We start from the raw sequence: 22,591 nt of genomic DNA, 5'->3' as shown, positions 1-22,591 counted from the left end.
AGCTGGTTGTTTACCAAGAGCTTTCCTAAGTGATGCTAACCAGAACTCCAAGAAAGAAAGAAGATCCCAGCGGCTGTCATAGGAAGCCCACGGAGTGTTAACAAGGCAGTTTTTATTCCATTCTATTCACGTTTCAAATGATCCAGCAAAGCACGAATAGAAGATTCACATGATGCCTTGCTCCAGCTTGCTTGCTTTGACCATCATTCTCACATTTTTTGCATGTCTCATTTATAACTACTCAACAAAAGGAAAGGAGACTTTTAGGTGCCTAAATATATATAATTTATTAAGCCCAAGACATTCCACTTAGGTCTTAAGTGAACCATTTAGCAACAGAGTTCTGGAAAATGCATAATATTTTTATCTCACTGGGCCTTTGCTAAAGATCTAATCTCCTTGAGACTAATAAATTATATTTTGTATGGGCAGTTAAAGGAGCCTTTCTTAATTTGCATTCTTATGCCTTCTCTCCTTTTTCTCCTGATCCCTGGGGTTCTTCAACAAATTTTGCACCAACGTAAATATCATCAATGCCTCTGTTCCCTAAAGAAGCCTTATTTTGAGCAGGATTGTAGCATTGTGCGCAAAGGAATAAGAGCCTGAGTTGAGGAATAATTAATACAGTGGAACTTCTTCTTTAAGGTAGTTAGACATAAGGATTGCAACTTAAAGCCCTTTTTTTTGCTGGAGCTCTCTCTTGGCAATAAGGGATGTAATATACTGATATCTCAAAGTAAACGTAACCCAGAGCAGGTTTCCTGTGACCCATCTATTACTGTTACACAGTTTTAGCGCACTCAGGTTTTTGTTTTTTTTTTGGTTTTTTGGGGTTTTTTTTTGCATTTTCCCATAGTTTGACACAGCATATCAAAATCATCCAGTAAGATTCAGGATTGCAAGAAAAGTTGAGCTGCAAGTACAGCTACACTGTCAAATTAATGCAGTTGGACATTGCTTTAATTGGTTTGGCTCTATGCTGTGGGATCATTAGAATTGAAGTTTTAGAAGGTCCTTCACCTTCTCTCTGCCAAAAAGTGCTGGTGCCTCATCAAACAACAACTCCCAGGATTGAGCCATGACAGTTAAAGTGATATCAAACTGCATTAATACAACAGTGTAGATGCACTGTGTCCTCCTCTAGTCGTGCTTTGATGGGGAAAGTGTGGCTAGCAGGAGGCAAGATCTCCATAACAATCCATTAGTTTTCCTTGAAAACCTCTAAGAGACCGGCCCCCAAGTCCTGATCCCCTTAAAAATATTTTAATCAACCCGTTTTACCACCAAGAACAGTGTAAAATAACAGCCAAACTGATCTCTAAAAGTGGGCCTCCTCTCTCATCAATATCCATCCAAACTCCCAAAGAAAAATGGTCTTTTTGGCCCAAAAGATAAAATCTCAAGTGACTTGAAATCATTTTTTCCAGTCATCTAGATGCAAACTGAAGCTCACAATTGCTTTTCATACACATTTCTCCATCTTGCTTCAACCACTGTACTGTTTTGTCCCTGAAGATTTGCTAGTAAGAAAATGACTGTGATGGGAGACATTTGGTTACCCATAGAACTAATTTATCTTTTTAATTAATTGAGTGAAAGTAATGATATATGCAGTTTGCAAGAAAGCTGACATTCAAGCTTAGTCTTCTCTTAGAAGTGGTACTACCATACAATGCTTATATCTTTATTCAGAAGTACCCACATTTAGTCAATGGAGATAACTCTCATGTATTTAGATATACTTATTATGTTGACTAAGCATATCTGTTAGGGAGTTAGCCCCATTCAGCTTTATTAATTCCAGAATAATCTTTGGAAAACAATCTATTTCAGTAAACCTACTTAAGTTTGCAAAGTAAAAAGAATGCAGTAATGGCTTGAAACAGCATACAGGACAGGAACTAACTAAATATAATCCTGTTCTTTCTAAATGTGGCTATTAATTAAACCCCAACAATCTTCTGGATGTTGAACATCTGTTCCCCTGAACAGGGACAGGTCTTACTAAGCACATTATCAATCTCATTCTCCACTATTCATCACAGAAAATCAAAGCAGCCAGGTTGGCCTTCCTCCTGTGATATGTCTAAGCATTTGGTCTGAACCTACTTTATGTGCAGGCATTCCCCGAGTTACAAACATCCAACTTACAAATGACTCATAGTTACAAACAGGAGTGAGACAACAGGATGTAAGAGAAATCTGTCAGTTGGGGATTGTGGATGATAGGTAGAAGCTCTTACATTCTGCAGTCACCCTGCAGAATGATGTACTAAGTCTAAGAGATCAACAGAACAATGGTGTTTACAATAGTCCTTCTGATTGCTTACAGAAATTAGAAGTCATAAGCAGTCCTTTCTTAGTCCATAAATCCACTTAAGTGAAGATAGCAACAAACAAGCCTCAGAAATAGTCAGGTCTCTCTGAGTACAGAGCCATCTTCTTTTCAGCAAGTACTCAGTAGTTTCTCTCTCACACACACACACACAGAGAAACCTGTTCAAATTGGTTCTCCAGCAGCAAGACAGCAACAGTTGCAATCCGATTCTCAGATCCTTGCAAACGCAGCCAATTGGCCTCATGCATTTGATTTTCCAGTTAACACACATATAGTATCTTTGCAAACCATGACAAAATCAACCCCTAGGAAAGGAAATTCACTCCTGAAAGAGTTATCATGGGGAAAAGGGGTCTCCACTGAAGCTTTCTCACCAATCCTTGTTTCTACAACAAGCCAAACTTTTCGAAATCCAATTATCACAAGAACAAAAATCCAATGATCAGATATTTCTGAACAGGGGCACAGACAGCAAAACAAACACCACAGGGGTGATAACTCTTCCCTATGCTATCTAAAGCTAAAAGATAGATAGATAGACAGACAGACAGACAGACAGACAGACAGACAGACAGATATTGGCTACAGAACCTATCTTGTTCGTAAATTGGGAACTGCCTGTATTTAATTATAATGTCACATATGGATACAACTCACCAGATTTGTGTAAATTATTTATTTATTTATTCATTCATTCATTCATTCATTCATTTTAAATGTGTACAGATGATCCATGGTTTGTCACCATAAAAAAGAAAAAAAATGAAACAATAGGAAACATATTTGTGAACTGAGGCTAACATCATACTTCTGAAAAAATGGCTGCTGGTTCACAAAACGTATGCTAGAATTGGTGTGCTCGCCTTTTAAGGTGCCATGGAAACTCTGTTGCTAATGTTTATCATATACCGTACTTTAGCCATTTCCTGGGAAATAGGTTTTTGATTTTAGAACTTTAAAAAAACCTATCTGATTAACATTAGTTAGAATACAAGCACTTCCATCTAAACAATCTGAATTAGGAGACAATGTATGCACAATCTTGCCAAATTAAGTAGTATGACAAAGCAAGCTTATCTGTCAATTCACAGTACCCTGAAACTGGAGCAACTGCTATATCCCAAACCAGAGTGTGCTTATCCATACTAGAAATGACAAAAAATAACTTCTGATAGCCATTTTAGTTGATTTTGAGGCACTTTTTCCAGACTTTGAGAGGTGACTTGGCATAGTAGAAGGAAACTGCCACATCTGCAGCTCCTTTGGGTGCATTTGGACAACTTGGGGGTGTTTTTAACAGGTCTATTGACTTTGGGGGGGCCTTTGGAGGCACATTAAGAAATTCCCAAGGGCCATGTGTGGTCCAAGGTCCACAATGTGCCCATCTTTGTCTAAGCTAAGGATTGAGGAAAACCTCTCAGCCCAAAGACCCAATGTAATTTCAGAGGCCAAATTGTAGTGGGCCAAGGGAGACAAAAGTCTTCCTATTTTGAGTGTAAAGTCATTATTGCAAGCAGTTCAGTCCTTTAAAAGACAAAGCCAAGACACCACAAAATGAGGATGTCATGGAGAAGGGAACATAGCCACCGGGAAATGCTCAAAAAGGCCGGTAGGAGCCTCAGTAAGGCCAAATTTGGCTCTAGGGTTGTGTGAATGGGGACAGTGGGAGAAGTGGGGAGAGAGGGGGAAAATGTAGGCAGAATTTTTATAATATTTCTTTCACATTTTAAGTAATAGGAAGGAACAACTTTTTGTCAACCAGCTGGAACATGATTGTAGACTGAAGGGTCTCCTTTGGGTCCCTTGGATGAAAAAAAATCCCCAAACTGTCTGCACTCCATCTTCCTTTCTCTCTATCCCTAAGGGAGGGACACCACCTCGGTTAGGATCATGGTAGCCTCCTCAGGAGAGCCCTATTTAAATAGTAATGCATTTCTCCTTCTGAAATCAATGGCACTTCAAAATGCAAAGATTCGGCTGGATTGTATGCTATGATTATTTGATATTGCAGCTACTGAACAGACAAATGTTTCAAATCAAGTGAACCCCCTGACCTTGAGGTTCCCTCTCCCCCGTCCCTCTCTAACATTCAATTATCTTGAACACAGGGTCTCCAACATGAACAGTGCCCACTTTGTCTACACCAAAATAGTTGCCAAACAATGGTGCTGTTTTGTGAATGTGTTTATCAGCTGGATCACACATACGATATCTGTCCAAAGAAAGAAAGAAAGGAAAGTTAATGAATGTATTATATGAGGTTGATTTCATTAAGCATGTCAAGAAAATATCTATTTTCCTCTCCAATGCTCAGCAGCAAATACTGTATTTCATCTCATAATAGTCACCACTGCATACAACTCGCACCCTCATTTTGGGGGAGACAATTTTTTTTATTTTTACTGTTCCCTGCATAATAGTCACACTCTTTATTCACATGCGCAAATGAAGGGTTCAACGCAGCTGGTGAGGCTTCACCTGTCCATGCGCCTGTCCCCTCTGAGATGCAGGGTTTCCCTCATCTGCCAGTTGAAGTAAGCCCCATAGCTACTTTTTTCACTGTGTAAAAGTTGCCATTATGTAATAGTTGCATCTGAAAATGTGACTATTATGCAGTCAAATACGTATTTCTTTACATGTCAGGTACAAACTCTACAATCTCACACTAACAGAATGAGGTGGCAGGGAAAGGAAACTTACTTCTCGAAGTACAATTCCAATAATTCCCTGAATATTTCATTGACTCTAAGACACACATATCACTGGGTTTTCTTGGCAAGATTTGTTCAGAGGAGCTTCACCTTTGCCTTCCTATAGGGCTAAGAGAATGTGAACTGCTCAAGATCACCTGTGGGTTTCCATGGCCAAGTGGGGATTCGAACGCTGGCCTCTAGAATCATAGTCCAACACTCAAATCAATACACCATTCTGTCCCCATCTACATTAACCATTTAATACAGTTTGAAGTTAGCTTCAAACTGTGGTGGCCTGACAACAAACATCCACAAAATTGAGTGAAAGAAAGCCCTTAATGTGCACGAAACTGGTTCTAGCATTTCCTATAAAATCATTTACAGTGAAACCACTTTCTTCAATAACAGTTTGAAACTGCATTAAATGGCCAATGTGGATGTGCCCTTCGTCTTCCTGTACTATTTAGAATTTAAAGCATCAATTTTTGAGAAACAGAAGCGAACTTTCATCCACTTTGCATTTTCTATGTTACTTTTAAGTAGTTCATGTGATCCCAAAAAGCCCCCAAAGTGGCCCCCTGGATCTACCTTTGTTGCCCACAAGTGCAGTAGAATATGTATCCTGCAGAGAGTTGAAAGAGTTAAAACTGATTTTAAAATTATCTTGACTACATTTTAATTTATTTTCCATGGCTACTGCAGTCTTGTCAAGTAACTGAGGGGCGGGGGTGGGAACCACTTTGGCTGTTTGGACATCTCAGAGATAGAGTGGTTGGAGAATTATTTTTCTTTGACCATTTACCGGGCTGAGATTTAGTGTCCTGTCACAGTAAACTCTCCCCACGCAGCCACGGAAGGCACTTTGCATTTGCCAGATGGACTCTTGGGATGATTGTGGAGGACCTTCCCTTCCCCAAATTTATGGCGCCCCCCTTGAAAGTTTACACTCAGTTATATTTATAATGGCTTAAGGGCTCAGTAAAGTCCTGGATGTTGCCTTTGTGCAGAAGGCCTCCAAGCTTTATTACAGTGAAGGTAGATGGATGCTGCCATAGGGCAGGCCAGATTACAAGAAGGCAACCTGAGGGATCTTCTATGTTTTCATTAGGCCTGTCAACCAGTCAGCAAATGATTAGTTATTTGATTAGTTCTGCATCCAAAGGCAGTCCGAGAAAGCAGGCGGTGTACTGGGTTTCTATCACTATGATGATGCCTTTTTAACAGTTTCAAATTTATGTTTTTAATATGATGAAATCACTTTTCCACTTCTATGTTATGCATTGTTTCAGCTGGACATGCTTTTAACATATATTCCGAGCTACCTTGAGCTTCATAGTAGTAAAAAGGCAGGATACACATTAAATAAATAAATAAAATAGGTTGAAACATAGACGAATAATCAATGAATAGATGAACCAATAAGACTAGATATTGAAGAGTGAGATAAATTGCTACTGAATAAACAGATGCTGTTGCTCACTACCAGAAACAAGTATTGCATTAGGTGTGTTTATTTCCCATTACAGGTTGAGGAATTTTTGTATGGAAATCTTAAATGTTCCAAAATTGTCCACATGGTTGGCTGCGATAGTGACACTTAGTTCAATGTATACAAACTTTGATTAATGTATGAAATTATTTTAAATACTGTGTATAAAATTACCCTCAGACTATGTGTATAAGGTATATGGGAAACATAAATGATTTTTGTGTTTAGATTTGGGTCCCATTTCCAAGATATCTTCCCATACAGCAGTAACAAATACAAGAGTCATAAGAAGAGACATATATTGTTGGAAGACCAAATAACACAGGCAGTTGTTTGCTTATTTAAAATACTTTTCTCAAAAGGTCTAAAAATTGAGAATAAAAAAATAAAATTTTAAAATTAATTATCTGAAAATGTTAAATATTAAAACAATAGGAGAATATGGACTGAATCCTATTGTTTAGTTCCAACTGAATCAACTGCTGAAACCATTTGTAGGAATAGATCTAATTGATTCAATGGGTCTGCTAGTTTGGAGATCCATCATGGTGAAGTGGTTTAAGGAGTGAACTATGACTCTAGAAGACCAGGGTTTGAATCCTGCTTCAGCCATGGAAACCCACTGGGTGACCTTGGGCAAATCATACTCTCGCAGCTTTAGAGGAACAAATCTTGCTAAGAAAACCCCATAACAGGGTTCCCACATATCAGAAATGACTTGAAGACACACAGAAACATTGCTTTTGGATTAACAATATGATAGAGCTGGAAAACAGCAGTAGGAAAAGTTATTATTAAGTTATTATTAAAGCACAGAAACTATAAAACCAGATAAATAAAACAACCAAGTAAGAATTAAATATGTTGTCGAAGGCTTTCATGGCCGGGATCACAGGGTTGTTGTATGTCTTTCGGGCTGTGTGGCCATGTTCCAGAAGTATTCTCTCCTGACGTTTCGCCCACATCTATGGCAGGCATCCTCAGAGGTTGTGCTTCACAACCTCTGAGGATGCCTGCCATAGATGTGGGCGAAACGTCAGGAGAGAATACTTCTGGAACATGGCCACACAGCCCGAAAGACATACAACAACCAAGAATTAAATACTTTCTTAGAAAGATGTATTTTCAATCATTTCAATAATGGTGGCGCAAGCCTCAATTATCATAGGCTTGGCAAGGCCACACACCTCTCCCTCATCCCAATGAAACACATTTCTGGAGCCACAGGGACACACAAAGATTGTCTCAATAGATAGGAGGATTTATAAGGAAGTCACTTCAAACGTTTTTTAAAAGGCATATGCTTCCCATTGGGAACAATCTGTCACCCAAATTTTAAGTCACATTTTGTTTCTGAATTCCAACAGAGAGCATACTGCAGGGGTCTCAATATGATGTATCTGCTTCTGCCAAGCTAGTAGTTCAAAAACATGCAAATGTGAGATCAGTATGGACCGCTTCGGCAGGAAGGTAATGGCACTCCATGCAATCATGCCGGTCACATGACCTTGGAGGTGTCTATGGACAACCCCGGCTCTTCGGCTTAGAAATGGAGGTGAGCACCAGCCCTCAGAGTTAGACACGACTAGACTTAATGTCAGGGAGAAACCTTTACATTTACCTTTAATGGATATATCACCATACCTTATCATCATACCAGATCCTTATTCTGGTCATAAATACATTCTAGCCAAATATATATTGGCCACTTAAAAAAATCAGAAGCAACATAGAAGCCAGGCCCTTGCAAGTTTACTTAGCAGAAAGTCTCAGTAAAATCAGTGACATCTGGATGAAATTAAAGGTGTATAACAGTGATTCCCAAAGTGGGTGCTACCGCCCCCTGGTGGGTGCTGCAGTGATCCAGGGGAGCAGGGATGGCACCTATTAGGACACAGGGGCGGGGCCAGAGGAGGGGCGTGGCTTCTTCCCAAGAGCCCGAGACAGGGCTGAGAATCTATTCCTTTCCTGAGGTGCTTGTTAGGACACAGAGGGTGGAGCTAGAGCCTGAGACAGGGCTGAGCCTCTATACCTCTCCTGAGAGGCCTTTTATGACTAAAGGGCGGGGCTAGGGGCAGGGCCTCTTCCCAAGAGCCTCTGTATATCCCCCCCCCCCGTGGTGCTTGTTAGAACACGGGGGCGGGGTATAGAGGTTCAGCCCCATCAGGCACTTGGGAAGAGGCCCCGCCCCCTCCTCTAGACCTGCCCCCTATGTCCTGGCAGGCACCGCAGGACAGGGATAGGAGCTCAGCCCTGCCTCAGAGCTCGTAACTCTGCCCATCCCAGTCCTGGCCGCCCATTTGTGGCCCCTCCCACCTCCCCCTCCCAGCCCTGCATCTTGGTTCATCCTCGCCCTCTTGAGCAGGAGCCACTCCCACCCCTCTAAGCCACGCCCCCCTTTCCAGGGGGCCCTGAGTAATGTTTTTTTCTGGAAAGGGGGCGGTAGGCCAAATAAGTTTGGGAACCACTGGTGTATAACATGGAAGCCTCAGATAAGAGTGGGAACCATATGGCCCTCCAGATATGTTTTTGACTGTAACTCTCAGCATTCTTCACAATTAAGTAGGGCTAATATAACGTATAGTCCAGTAACATTTGCAGGGCTGTGCAATTTGTAGTTCTACCTCAAAGCAATATCCAGTTACAAATTAGAACCAATAAAATAGAATTCATAAATTAATGTTGGCTTACCAGGTGCCTACTGATACAGTGGCTCTAGCAACTGGATTTCAGTCTTAGTTTCATAATCAGTGTCAGCATCCACCCACCAATGTTACTTCATCTTATTTCCAGACAAGGAACTTATTCTTGTGTTACCTTTTCAATGTCTCTAGCGGCTCCTTTCTGTCTATGATGCCATTATCTGGGTCAACCGTTGTCAAAATACACCTGTGATGGCAAACAAATATTTTGTAAGAAACATCAAACAACTTGTTATTTATTCCCTTTGCCAACTGCAAACTTACCTGCCGCACTGCATGATCAGCTTCAATTCCACATCACCAATTATAATCTTGTCCCAGGTGTCCTAAAAGAAATTCAGTAACAACTTAAATCAACTTCCACACAATCGTGATCACGATAGCTACTTAAAACTGAAATGTAGACTCTTTTTCTACTGAGAGAAAAAGATTTAGTCAAATCATAGAGAGATAACCAAAAGCACTTTTTCATTGTCTTGTTGGAAAAGCTACCACCAATTTAGACTACAATTGGACTACATTGTCCAAGGTGAATCTGGCTAGGGGATTCTGGGAGCTATAACCCACAAAAATAACTCTCCTGAGCTCTGCCTTAGAATTAGTTTCCATAACAGAAAGGATATCTGGTTACATCTACCATTCTTCTGAATAGGCTACTGTAGTCAGGCTAGATAGATACATTCTTCTAAGCCAAATTCCCAGGATCTCCAAAATATGTTGTTTATATTTTTATGCAATAAACTGAGTTTGTGAAAGAGCCCTCCTTCCATGACCTCGAGGGGTCCAAATTGTCATATTTTAAGAAAATCTTAGATCATGGGGTTGTTTTTACAGGACCAGTATAAAGTAAGCTGGCGTGAATTGATCACCTCAAGTGGCTGATCATGAGTAATTGATGAGCCTACGGTCCAAATTCTCATTCCTAGAATCCACAACGGGGTGCCCAAGACTGGAAAACAGATGGAAACTGCCAAAAATCACAAAAGATAAAAACTGGTCTAACATGGATATCCCTTTGTTTTATCCCTCTACTTAGTGCAGCGTACAGCGAAAAATTAAAAATACTTTCCCTTAAGATAGAAAGGATGAATAAATAGGATGTTTTTTTAAAATTTCCCACATGGCTATGTAAAATCAGTATTAAATAGTGTCATTATGCTTATATACCTCCAAGTTGAGAGAGCAATTGAATCTGTTCAAAACTCAAGTAAGGAGGTATCTTCAGTTTAGAGTTCATTGTGCATGAAACGTCCCTTCCAAATTTGGCATCAGAACTGCATTTCACATACTTCACCACAAGATGGTAATAAGTAGCCGTTCTGGCTATAGATCCCAAATAAACCATGTTAGAAATTTCAATATGAATTTCACATATCAAAACCAGGACATTACTATTATAATGTCCCCAGCATCTCATTTTATACATTCAGGATGTGGAGTTTTGAATGGCTTGCATACTAGTACTAGCCTAAAAACAAGAGAGTGCATTGAACTTGTATTAGAAAATGTCATACTAAATATGAAATACAATTGACCCTTCATATCATATCTACTTTTTGACAACTTTCTGAAGAATAGTACATAAGAAACATTTTTCTTAAAATACATACACTGTTATATCAGAAAGGAAAGAGGCAAGTGTAAGTTTTTCTGGTCTCAATCCAATTGCTAGTTCCAAACAAACAGCAGTTCAATGATGTTAAGAGGCTGATGGGATGTTAATCTACTCCCAAGACAAAACTACAGAATTTAGGACAAATAAAGAAACAGATGTGTTTAGTGATCAAATAAACATTGCTACTTTTCATCCATTAACCAGAGCTTGGAAGACTACAATTTCACAATCCCTCAGCATGCTGAACCAATGATCAAGCTGATCCAAAAAAAGGAACTTTTCCAAGAATTACTATTGCCAAGTCAGTATGACATGTATATTTTCAAAGCTCTTGACCTAGACTTGGCATGTTCTAGCACATATCTCTGGAAAATACTGATTCATCCTGACCCACCACTTTTCAAAGATAACATTTCAATAACTAGAAAAATGCCCTGAGGAATTTGGCAGCCACGCCAAATAATTTTACACTGTGGAGATTGTATACAGAAATCACTTGCCAAAACAAATGAATAAAACCAACAACAACAAAAAATTGTCTCTTAAAGAAAATAAGAATATGCATTACTAACAACGTGGAATAGTAGAGTTGGAAGAGACCTCATGGGCCATCTAGTCCAACCCCCTGCCAAGAAGCAGGAAATCACATTCAAAGCACCCCTGACAGATGGCCATCCAGCCTCTGCTTAAAAGCCTCCAAAGAAGGAGCCTCCACCACAGTCCGGGGGAGAGAGTTCCACTGCCGAAGAGCCCTCATAGTGAGGAAGTTCTTCCTGATGTTCAGGTGGAATCTCCTTTCCTGTAGTTTGAAGCCATTGTTCCGTGTCCTAGTCTTCAGGGCAGCAGAAAACAAGCTTGCTCCCTCCTCCCTATGACTTCCCCTCACATATTTGTACATAGCTATCATGTCTCCTCTTAGCCTTCTCTTCTGCAGGCTAAACATGCCCAGTTCTTTAAGCCGCTCCTCATAGGGCTTGTTCTCCAGACCTTTGATCATTTTAGTTGCCCTCCTCTGGACGCTTTCCAGTAAGTAGATAAATAGGTACCACTTTGGCGGAGAGGTAAAAGGCTCCCTGAAAAACATGCCGGCAAAATACGACGAGGAAAAGCGTCCATAGACGACTGGCTCCTCAGCATGGAAAATGAAACAACAGCCCTTCCCCATGACCAAGTCGAGCACAACCAGATGCCGGAGATGAAAAGAGAGAAGCCTTGCCTCTGTTATGTACTGTCTGTCTTTGTCAATTGTATAACAGCATTGAATACTTTCCATATATGTACCATTGACCCGCTCTGAGTCCCCTCAGGGAGATAGAGCGGAATATAAATAAAATATATTACAGTATTATTATTAAGAAGCATACTTTTTAAAGTGAATCATCTCCTGATACTGCTGATAGCTAGGCAAAGATTATGTTCAATGCACAAAACAGCAAATACAATGTAATAAGCATGCCAGTTCTCAGAGAGTGATCCTTTTAAAATGACAGCCCCATAAAATTCACTGAAGGTTTTATTTAATCTCATTCCTTCAAAGAGTCTGGAATTTCACCTGCACAAGTCAGTTCAACAAAAAACACATCTTTATTGCATTCTCTCTCTGAAAGCATTGCTGGAAATTACTTTCAATATTGCTTTATTATTTATCTCTCAATGACATTTATATCCCACAGCAACCTCCACCTATGAATTTAATCTAACAAGAAACCAATGAGATAAGGGTACGTCTACACTGTAGAATTAATGCAGTCTGACACTTTAACTGCCATAGCTCAATGATATGGAATTATGGAATTGTAGTTTTAAAAGGTCTTTAGCTTTTTCTTCCAAAGAGTGCTTGTACCCCACTAAACTACAACTCCCAGGATCACACAGCATTGAGCCATGGCAATGATAGTGGTGTCAAAATGCATTAACTCGACAGTATAGAGCAAACCAATATTATTGGGTGAGTTTCACAGTTCAGTGAAAACATGAACCTAGATTTCCCAACTCCAATCCAACACACATAAACCATTAAATCCCTATTTAGTTATGTGATTGCACCTTAAACAATCAGAAGTAACATAGATTGTACATATTGTGAACTTTGGAAATGTAAGATATTGTTGATTAACTACATCCTGAGATAATATAGGTTCCCTGTTATAACTTAAAGGCCTTTCCAACAGTAACCAAAGAGATAACTTTAGGAAAAAACTAGGGTTTTTTTTAGACATCAGCACTAAGTTGGTGTGTTAATATATCCCACAAAGGTAATGTGAACCTCACCTAGATTACAGGTTAATGGTATTTGGGGCAAACTGTTTTATAAACAGCACAAAACAGTAAAATGTCACATACCTCTTCATAAGCACCACAGCCTGAAACAGTAATGCTTGGTCTAAAATACCGCAAATCCCGTTTCTTCTCCAATCTGGTATTTAGATCTTCCATTGACGGCTCTGACATCAGTAATATTGGAGCAGCGTCATGGTAGGAAACCTAAGTTGCAAAAATACAGAAACATGGCCAAGAATCAAACTAGAAAGCAGCCATGAGCTTTTTCTTCATACGTCTCTCAAATAATTTCTGTTGGAGGATGCTCCACAGCCGGCTTCTTTAACAAGAAGCTTTGCTTTGCCAGTCCTACCACCTCCTAACACTCAATTGCATCCAACAGAAGTGAAAAAGCAGGCAACATGTTGACTCATAGAAACAAGCCATTAAAGTCAAATCCAGCAACCAGTTCCTTAATTTCAAAATGCCTCACCATTTCCCAGAGAGACAAATGATTTCAACTGAGATATGCTCAATGTCTTCTTTGTTTAAGATAGAGATGGGCAACTTGCAGAAGTCTGGGAGTTAATTTTGTCTCTCAATAATTCCAATTATCTTCCAAAATGTGATTCTCACCCATTTCCACATTTTTCAAAATCAGATGCGTAATTTAAAAAATCTTCCACATCCTAATATACCTAACTAAACATTGAAGCATGGCCTTCCACTTGCTTTAAAAATCAGGCATGGGCAAACCTCAGCCCTCCAAGAGCTTTGGACTTCAACTCCCACACTTCTTAACAGCCTACTGGCATCTGAAGCTTATTTTTTCCTGGCATGGAAGAACAGGGCTCCAGAGGTGTGTTCACACTACATAACTGAAGCACTTTGATGCCACTTTAAATGTCATGGCACAGTGCTAAGGAATTCCAAGGTACTGCACTTTGATAATGCACTTACAGTGATCTGAGTAGTGCAATGGAGCTCCACAAACTGCAGCCATGGCTATTAAAGTGGTATCAAAGTGCTATAATTGTGCAGTGCAGATGTTACCCAAGAGGGGTCCAGAAGTTGTAAAAATTGACAAAGTTTTTTGGGACTTTCAGCAACTCTATCCTGACGGCATCTTGCTGCAAAGGCCGGTTTAGGGTGCATCTACACTTTAAAATTAATGCAATTTGACACCACATTAACTGCCATGGCTCAATGCTACAGAATTCCAGGAGTAGTAGTTTTCAGTCTTCTCTGCCAAAGAGTGCTGTTGTTATGGAATCTCACGATTCCATAGCATTGAGCCATGCTAGTTAAGATTGTATCAAACTGCATTAATTCTACCATATGATGCACCCTTAGTGTAGAGGAAGTAGAAGTAGCAGAGGAAAATATTTGTTTAAATCCATCCATAGTGTGAATTCTCTCAAGACAGCCTCCTCAGCGTTCAAAACTCAAAGAACAGAATTGAGGTTATTTGGATGCTGACCTCTGTTCCAAAGCTTTAAATCGGTGCCATGATAGCTATATTTCCTGCATCTGTTTCCTGCATCTGAAGCAATGTCTCAATGAACATCAGTGGCTGGGAAGAGTAAGAGCTATTACTGCTACTGCATGAAGCAGAAAAATAGAACAAATATATTTTTCAGCTGATCTGACAGCTTTTCCCTTGCTTAAACGAGCTGCATAAATATAAATATAATTAGTATATTTATTATAATTATTATATTCATTATTATAAATATAACAAATTAAATATAAACATTTTTTAACACCAAGAGAGCCAATTATCAACCATCACTTTTTAAAAAGAGTTGTCAAACCTCATCAGTAGGCCGAAAAGGTATCTTAATCTTTTCACATTTTCTGGGAGCCATTTGGGTTTCAAAATGAACGAGTCGATATGGTTCTGAATTCAGGAAAGTGGTGAGCCAATGAGCCACCTCATCACCACAGTCCCGCCCTTCAACATCAAGTCCAAAAACCCTGTTGAAAGTTACAAAAGAAATCAAGGAGTTACATAGCAAAAATAATCATTTGGTCTGATCTTACATTATCAGGTAAGAATGTCCAGAATAAAATCCTGGCTATTTACAGCAATATATAAAAAGTTAACATGTACCTATACAAAAGAAACTTGTAGCTCCTTTCAAAATGACTGGAAGAGATTTGTAGCATAAGCTTTCACAGACTGGATCAATTTCATCAGCTTCATCTAATAGAGTGGTTCTAGGGTACATCTACACAGACACTGAATCTCAAAGGGACAAATCAGCTCTATGGCAGCTACATGATGCACAGAACTGATTTGGGTTAACACACTATTGAACTACGTTAACAAAAGTTGTGGGTTTCTGTGAAACTCAGGAAAATGTAAACCATGTAAACTATTGAATCATATCCAATATGGAACCTGTCACAACTATTTTCATGGTCATCCCATATTTCCAGGGTTTTGGTAACTCAGGGACATGGGATGGCACTCTATCCCAGTCCTGTTCTTTTTGTAGTGGTGACCACTAAATGCAAAATGGTTGGTGGTCATTGCTCATCATCTGGAGTGGCACTGGGAAGATAGGAAAGGGGAAATGAGGAGACAATTCTTCCTTTTCCTCTTCCTCTCTCCTGCATCAGTTTGCTGACCCAGCCAACCACCTGGAAGACTGATTCTGTTTTAGGGAGGGTTGCTTTCTTTCATCACATAATAGTCGCACCTTTTTACAACTTCCAAAAAGGAAGCTGCTACTATTATGTGGTGAAATAGGGTTGCAGGTGTGCAGCCAAGTGAAGCAAACTTGGCTGCCCTTGGAAGCCGGCCAGATAAACCTTCTCACCAACTTTTCCCTTCTAAGCTATAGCACCTGTGTAGTTTGTCAAGGAAAGGCTGGCAGGGGGGAAAGTTCATTATGTAATTACTGCTACTAATGTGGCCTCAAAAAGAGATGTCTCCATAATGCCTAAGCCAAGAAGCAGATAGAAGGTCCTCCCTCCATCCCAGCTGCCACTGCCCTGACCTTGGAACACCTCACAAAAAGCATTTGAAGTAGGCAACCCATGGTTTAAAAATGCTAGATGAGGATGGGATGCCTACTCACCTCACATATCTTTCTCTATCTAATAAAATAATGTGTGTCAGTATTATCACACAGCCAAGAGATGACTCCTCCCAAACTGTGCTATATTCACCTAAGTTACTGTCTTCCTTTTAAAAAAATTGGGGGTGGGGGGACAGATCTTGCACAACCACACAAATTTGTGTCCTTGTCACAGTGGAGAAATGTAAAAATATATTTTTGTTCCTATGGAGCTGCACAATTCTGAAATCAAAAGATTTCTTTTTATATATATAAAGGAAACAATAATTGGAAAGCAGAGAACATTTATGGCTTTATTCATGATCTTTCCTCGGCTGCCACTGGAAGTGTACTGACTTGGCAAAGGAGAATGAGCAGGATGAAAAGACCACTGCCAAAACCTGCTCAGAGGACAAGCTGCAGACGAGCTGCAGATGGGTCTACCCACCACACACAAAAAGCTGTGCTTCTGATGCGCACAGCCAAGTTAAAGATAACTAAATTTGATTTTTCTCATTTTTCAAAAAGTGTACATGGTGGATTCTTCGCCTGAGTACCTATGAGCACCCGACAAAAGAGATCTTGCATCATGCGAAAAGATCATAGGCACCATTAGGCAAAGAGAACGAGAGATTTGTGCGTGATAAGGTCCTTAATCTCCTCCCACATTGCCACACTCTTTCCTTTTAAAATTGTAGGCCTGAGGTCAGGGAACTATTTTTTTCTTGTTCTTTTTATTGTAAAGCACTGTGTTGAGCAATGGTTCACAACCTTTTTTTTTTTTTTTACCAGGGACCACTTTGACCAGGAACCACTCTCCAACGTCAGTATCAAAAGGATTATGAATCAGTCTTTGGTCAACTTTAGATTTGGTTTGGTTATTTGAGGTGCTGATTCAGAAAATTGCATTGGATAGATCACATCAGCTCTAGTTTCAGATACAGAACATATACCATCCAGTAGTCGCAATCTGCTGGCCCACAGAAAACCATATTTAATAACCTACAGCTGATGTGGTCTATTCAATGCAATTTTCTGAATCAGCATCTCAAATAACCCCAGGGACAGGCCTAAAATCGTAACAGTAACGGTGAGCCCATGGACCACATTTTAGTTCTTGTGGACCACTGGTTGTCCACAGACCACAGGATGGGAACGACTGCCCTAAGTAAATAAGTAAAACCATGGATAAATGAAACCACGTTTATGGGTTCTGTATATACGGACATCATATTGTATTCCCTTGTAACCTTGTCTGATGTGTCTCTGCAGAACTCTGAACTTCAGTGTATGCCTTGATTTAACTCTTTTTCATAGAATCATAGAGTTGGAAGAGACCATAAGGACTATCAAGTCCAACGCCATCCTGCCATGAATGAATACACAATCTAAGCACTCCTGACAGATTGCCAGATGGTTAGTAGTAACAGTGAGGCCACGGACCATATTTTAGTTCTTGTGAATCACAGGTGGTCTACGGATCCCAGGTTGGGAACCACTGATGTACAGTGATGCACTATATAAATAAAAATGACTATACGGGCAGATTCCCCAACAGTACCACCACCTAGTCTTTCAAGGACCAGTGCTGTATTTGTGCCCACTGAGTACAGGTCTTTCTTTTTTGGAAATTCGGTAAAACTGGCAGCACTAGTCCATGAACCACCACTTTGAGGAGCATTGGTATAACAGACACGACGACTTAAGGTTATCAGACAACACTTGAAAACATAAAACAGTTTGCCTCTTTAACTGGGTCCTCAAAAAATATCGCTGCAAACATTTGGACGTGGTAATCTGCAAACAATAAGAGGTGTTTCACCGTGTTTATCATTTTGAAAAGAGAAAGGCATAAAGTCCAGTAGTGCAGAAAAACAGCATTTTGCATAATACAAATAGAAATAGACCTGCAATTCTTCACGGGATTTTCTTTAGGAGTTTTGATAGGGATGGCCAGTTCCTTCATTTCTGGAGCATTCAGGATTAACTGGCCATTTTCAGAATTAACAACAATCAAAACCAGTTGAGGCTCCTGTCGAGCTGTGACCATGTGTCCATCTTCCTTAATCACCAGCCAAAATCTAGAGTTAAACACAGGGTGGCAAGTTAATCTTTTAGGCTTCAATTCCTCACAGGTCATGAGTTAAATATTTTCAGGCAAACATTTTAAGCTGAAATCCTGTGGTCCCAAGCTCGAGCATCAAGCATTGTAGAATGGGATATTCTCTGATGTCTTAGAAGGCTCTCCAACTTTACATATGGGCATCTGTCCTGGCACTTTCCCTCTCAGCCCTGCCTAGCCAGAACTTTTAAATAAACAAATTGAAGTTGCTAGCTGACTTGTGTATCATTTTGCAATGGAAAAGTGTGATAAAAATATCTAAAATAAATAACACCGTGTTGTAACTATGAGTTCTCTCCTGCAATTGTTGCAACTGAAAGAGCAATTTCCCATGAAAATGGAAAACCTGATATACTTCCAGAAGTAAGAATTTGGATTGCAAAGTGCCCATGATAAAAGGAAATCTAACATTTACAATCTCAATACAATGTGTTCCCCATGCAAAAACAGCTTCATTATTACTATTACACTTTTATTTAAGTAACAAACTATGCTTTTTGTGGAATTCAATTATACTTTCTTTTTAAAAAATTGGATATTATCTGTAGTACTTTAGAAAAGTATGTGGCTGTCATTCATGAAAGAATAAGAAAGCCTATATCTACCCATATGAGACTGTTTAAGGGTAGATCTACACTGGAGAATTAATGTAGTTTGACACTACATTGACTGCCATAGATCAATACTATGGAAAACTGGGATTTGTATTTTGGTGAGGCACCAGCATACTTTGGCAGAGAAGGCTAAAGATGTGTTGTTGAAGGCTTTCATGACCAGAATCACTGGGTTGCTATGAGTTTTCTGGCCTGTATGGCCATGTACCAGAAGCATTCTCTCTTGACGTTTCACCCACATCTATGGCAGGCATTCTCAGAGGTTTTGAGGTCTGTTGGAAACTAGGCAAGTGGGATTTATATATCTGTGGGATGTCCAGAGTGGGAGAAAGAACTATTGTCTGTTTGAGGAAAGTATGAATGTTGGAATTGACCACCTTGATTAGCATTGAATGGCCTTTCAGCTACAAAGCATGGCTGCTTCTTGCTTGGGGGAATCCTTCATTGAAAGGTGATTAGCTGGCCCTAATTGTTTCTTGTCTGGAATTCTCCTGTTTTTGAGTGTTCTTCTTTATTTATTCTCCTGATTTTATAATTTTTTAACACTGGTAGACAGATTTTGTTCATTTTCATGGTTTCCTCCTTTCTGTTGAAATTGTCCACATGCTTGTGGATTTCAGTGGCTTCTCTGTGTAGTCTGACATAGTTGTTGTTAGAGTTAAAGATCTTGTAAAATTACAATCCCTGGAATTCCATAGCATTGAGCTACAACAGTTAAAGTTTATTTATTTATTTATTTATTTATTTACAGTATTTATATTCCGCGCTTCTCACCCCGAAGGGGACTCAGGGCGGATCACATTATAACACACATAGGGTAAACATTCAATGCCCATAAACACATCAAACAGAGACTGAGAGACACACGCAGAGGCAAGTTAACGTTCTTCTGAGGGGATGTTCGGTTCTGGCCACAGGGGGGAGCAGCTGCTTCATCATCCACACTGACGGCACTTCCTCATTCCAGGTCGTAAATTAGTTAATCTTGCCTCCCCACTTTATAAGTGGTACCTTATCTCCTACTTGATAGATGCAACTATCTTTCGGGTTGCTAGGTCAGCAACGAGCAGGGGCTATTTTTTATTTTTAATTGACGGGTGCTCACCCCGCCACGGGCTGGCCTCGAACTCATGACCTCATGGTCAGAGTGATTTAAGGCAGCTGCTCAACAGCTGCGCCACAGCCCGGCCCTCAGTTGTGTCAAACTATATTAGTTCTACAGTGTAGATAACAACAACAACAACAACAAAAACTTTTTATTTATATCCCGCCTCCATCTCCCCAAAGGGACACGGGGCGGCTTACAAGCCCGATCCAACAAAAATTAAACCAAACATAGATTAAAACATATCAATAGAATCAACAATATTACAACAAGACAATAACATAAAAACAGCATAATCAACAACCAATAGTCTAAGCAGTAATGGGTACTGAACACATACACACCAAGTGTTACCATTTTTGTTGATGGCAAAGGTTTTCTCTTGGTTCCAATACACTCACATGCTAAACTGGTGAAAACATGGGAGATGCCCTTTTGTGGCTACTGCTTAGCTACAGAATTCTTTGTATGGGAGACGAAGACCAATCCTTTATCCACTGTCTTTTTCCTGGCAGGAAAATGCAGTGCTTATTTTTTTTTTAAAGATCATGATGCTGGGGAAAATGGAAGGAAAAAGGAAGAGAGGCCAACCAAGGGCAAGATGGATGGATGGTATCCAAGTTCAAGTGACTGGCATGAACTTAAAGGAACTGGGGGCGGCGACGGCCGACAGGGAGCTCTGGCACAGACTGGTCCATGAGGTCATGAAGAGTCCGAAACGACTATGCGAATGAAGAGAGAGAGAATCAAGAATCCCATGGATCTTCAAAAGGGGAGCGTTGAGGAGGCAACTTTTTGTTACCCTGCCATGGGTAACAAAGGATGCATCTCCACTGTAGAATGAATGCAGTTTGACACCACTTTGACTGCCATGGTTCAATGCTATAGAATCATGGGAGCCCCTGATGGCGCAGTGGGTTAAACCCTTGTGCCAGCAGACTGCTGACTTGATGGTTGGGTTGCTGACCTGAAGGTTGCCGGTTTGAATCCAACCTAGGGAGAGCGTGGATGAGCTCCCTCTGTCAGCTCCAGCTCTGTGTAAGGACATGAGAGAAGCCTCTCACAAGGATGGTAAAACATCCCCTGGGCAACGTCCTTGCAGATGACCAATTCTCTCACACCAGAAGTGACTTGCAGTTTCTCAAGTCACTCCTGACATGAAAAAAAAATGGGATTTACAAGGTGTTGAATCTTCTCTGCCAAGGAGTGTTGGTGCCCCAGTAGAACTAGAACTCCCAGGATTCCATAGCATTGAGCCAAGGCAGTGTCAAACTGCATTCATTCTACAGTGTAGACCAGGCATGGGCAAACTTTGGGATTTCTGGGAGCTGAAGTCCAAAACAACGGGAGGGCCGAAGTTTGCCTGGGTCTGGTACCTTTAATGCTTTGAGCAGAAGGCGCAGTGCCAAGGAGCAAAGGGCAGGAAGGGAGGCGAAGTCCAGAGAAGCCTGGCAGCGATGGAGCCACGTGAATCTTTGCTGCCTTTTCCCCATTCAAAGCAGCGGGCTCTGAGGGTTATGTAACGCGAAACACGTGGAATCCCTCTCTCTTCTCTCCTTGTGGCGCAAAAACAAAAACACAAAGAGTGCACAGCTTACAGTGCAGACTGAATGCACTTGACCTCGCTTGAACTGCCAGGGAGGCTTAAAGATGAAATAACGGGGGATATGGTCTTGCAAGGCCTTGACGGTACCCTTCTCTGCCAGAGAGTGCAAACTACAACTCCCTGGATCCCATAACTATGAAATAGTGGGGAAACTTGGGCTCTCCCCGAAGGTGTTTTGGACTGCAACTCCCACCATTCCTAACAGCCTCAGGACCCTTCCTTTTCCCGCTTAAGCGGCTGAGGGGGAAAAGGAAGGGGCCTGAGGCTGTTAGGAATGGTGGGAGTTGCAGTCCAAAACACCTGGAGGGAGGGCCCAAGTGGGTCCATGCCTGAAATAGTGGGACTAGTAGGAGGTATAGTTTCCAAAGCCCAGGCCCGCTCTGGGCACCTACCTGTCGCGCAGGTCCCCGCTCTGGAGGCCGAGTGGCGTGACCTGGGCGCGCTGCAGGTTGATTCCACGGCAGGACTTGACCGGGTAGAGGGTGACCCCCGTGACGGTGCCCACGCGCTCCAGCCCCCGCCTTCGTCGCCGCCCGCCCCGCCAGCGCCACGCCGCCCAGGCCCCCAAGGCCCCCAGCGCCAGCCCGGCCCCGCACAGCCAGGCCAGGCGGGAGAAAGAGGAGGAGAAGGGCTCGCGGAGGGACAGCGGACCCCACGCCATGGCCGCCAACGAAGGGATCCAGAGCCCACGGGAGGCGGGCCTCGGCTGCGCAGAGCCGGCCTCTCGCTCCTCAATTGCAGCCTCCCTTCCCCATTCGCTCCCGCCGCGCTTGCCTACTATTTTGTCCATAACGGCCCCGCCTTTGTCCTCGATTTAAAGCGACCCCAAGAGTAGTAGACCCCCAAGCCACCTTTTACTCAACAACCCTCCTCAAAAAGAGCCGTTCCGCAGTGGAATATGCTGCCTCTCTGGAGATTTAGACGTCAAAACTGGATGGGCATCTATTGGAAATAACTGCACCCAGCATCTGGGCAGGTATCCC

At 41.2% G+C, this 22,591-nt stretch overlaps 1 protein-coding gene across 1 annotated transcript; it reads right to left on the bottom strand.

Moving 5' to 3' along the window:
• Positions 1 to 2,999: 2,999 nt before the first annotated feature.
• On the bottom strand, positions 3,000 to 22,548 carry LOC100560226 (mitochondrial amidoxime reducing component 2). Its single transcript, XM_003216030.4, has 7 exons — positions 22,001 to 22,548; positions 18,069 to 18,242; positions 14,911 to 15,073; positions 13,181 to 13,321; positions 9,487 to 9,548; positions 9,338 to 9,409; positions 3,000 to 4,550 (listed from the first exon to the last, which is right to left on the bottom strand). The coding sequence occupies exons 1-7, from the start codon at positions 22,396 to 22,398 to the stop codon at positions 4,421 to 4,423; spliced, it is 1,140 nt and encodes a 379-aa protein (XP_003216078.4). The 5' UTR covers positions 22,399 to 22,548; the 3' UTR covers positions 3,000 to 4,420.
• Between the last annotated feature and the right edge of the window lie 43 nt (positions 22,549 to 22,591).

Source organism: Anolis carolinensis, chromosome 1, assembly GCF_035594765.1.
Source record: "Anolis carolinensis isolate JA03-04 chromosome 1, rAnoCar3.1.pri, whole genome shotgun sequence".
Taxonomy (NCBI): domain Eukaryota; kingdom Metazoa; phylum Chordata; class Lepidosauria; order Squamata; family Dactyloidae; genus Anolis; species Anolis carolinensis.
Note: the sequence above shows the minus strand (reverse complement) of the source record. Positions and strands in the feature narration are given on the sequence as shown.

Coding starts and splice junctions, on each gene's coding strand:
- LOC100560226 (XM_003216030.4), bottom strand. CDS start 22,398: ATGGACAAAATAGTAGGCAAGCGCGGCGGGAGCGAATGGGGAAGGGAG. Junction 9,549..13,180: donor GCTGTGGTGCTTATGAAGAG/GTATGTGACATT, acceptor AATTTCTTTTAG/GACACCTGGGACAAGATTAT. Junction 4,551..9,337: donor CCGCTAGAGACATTGAAAAG/GTAACACAAGAA, acceptor TTCTTTGGACAG/ATATCGTATGTGTGATCCAG.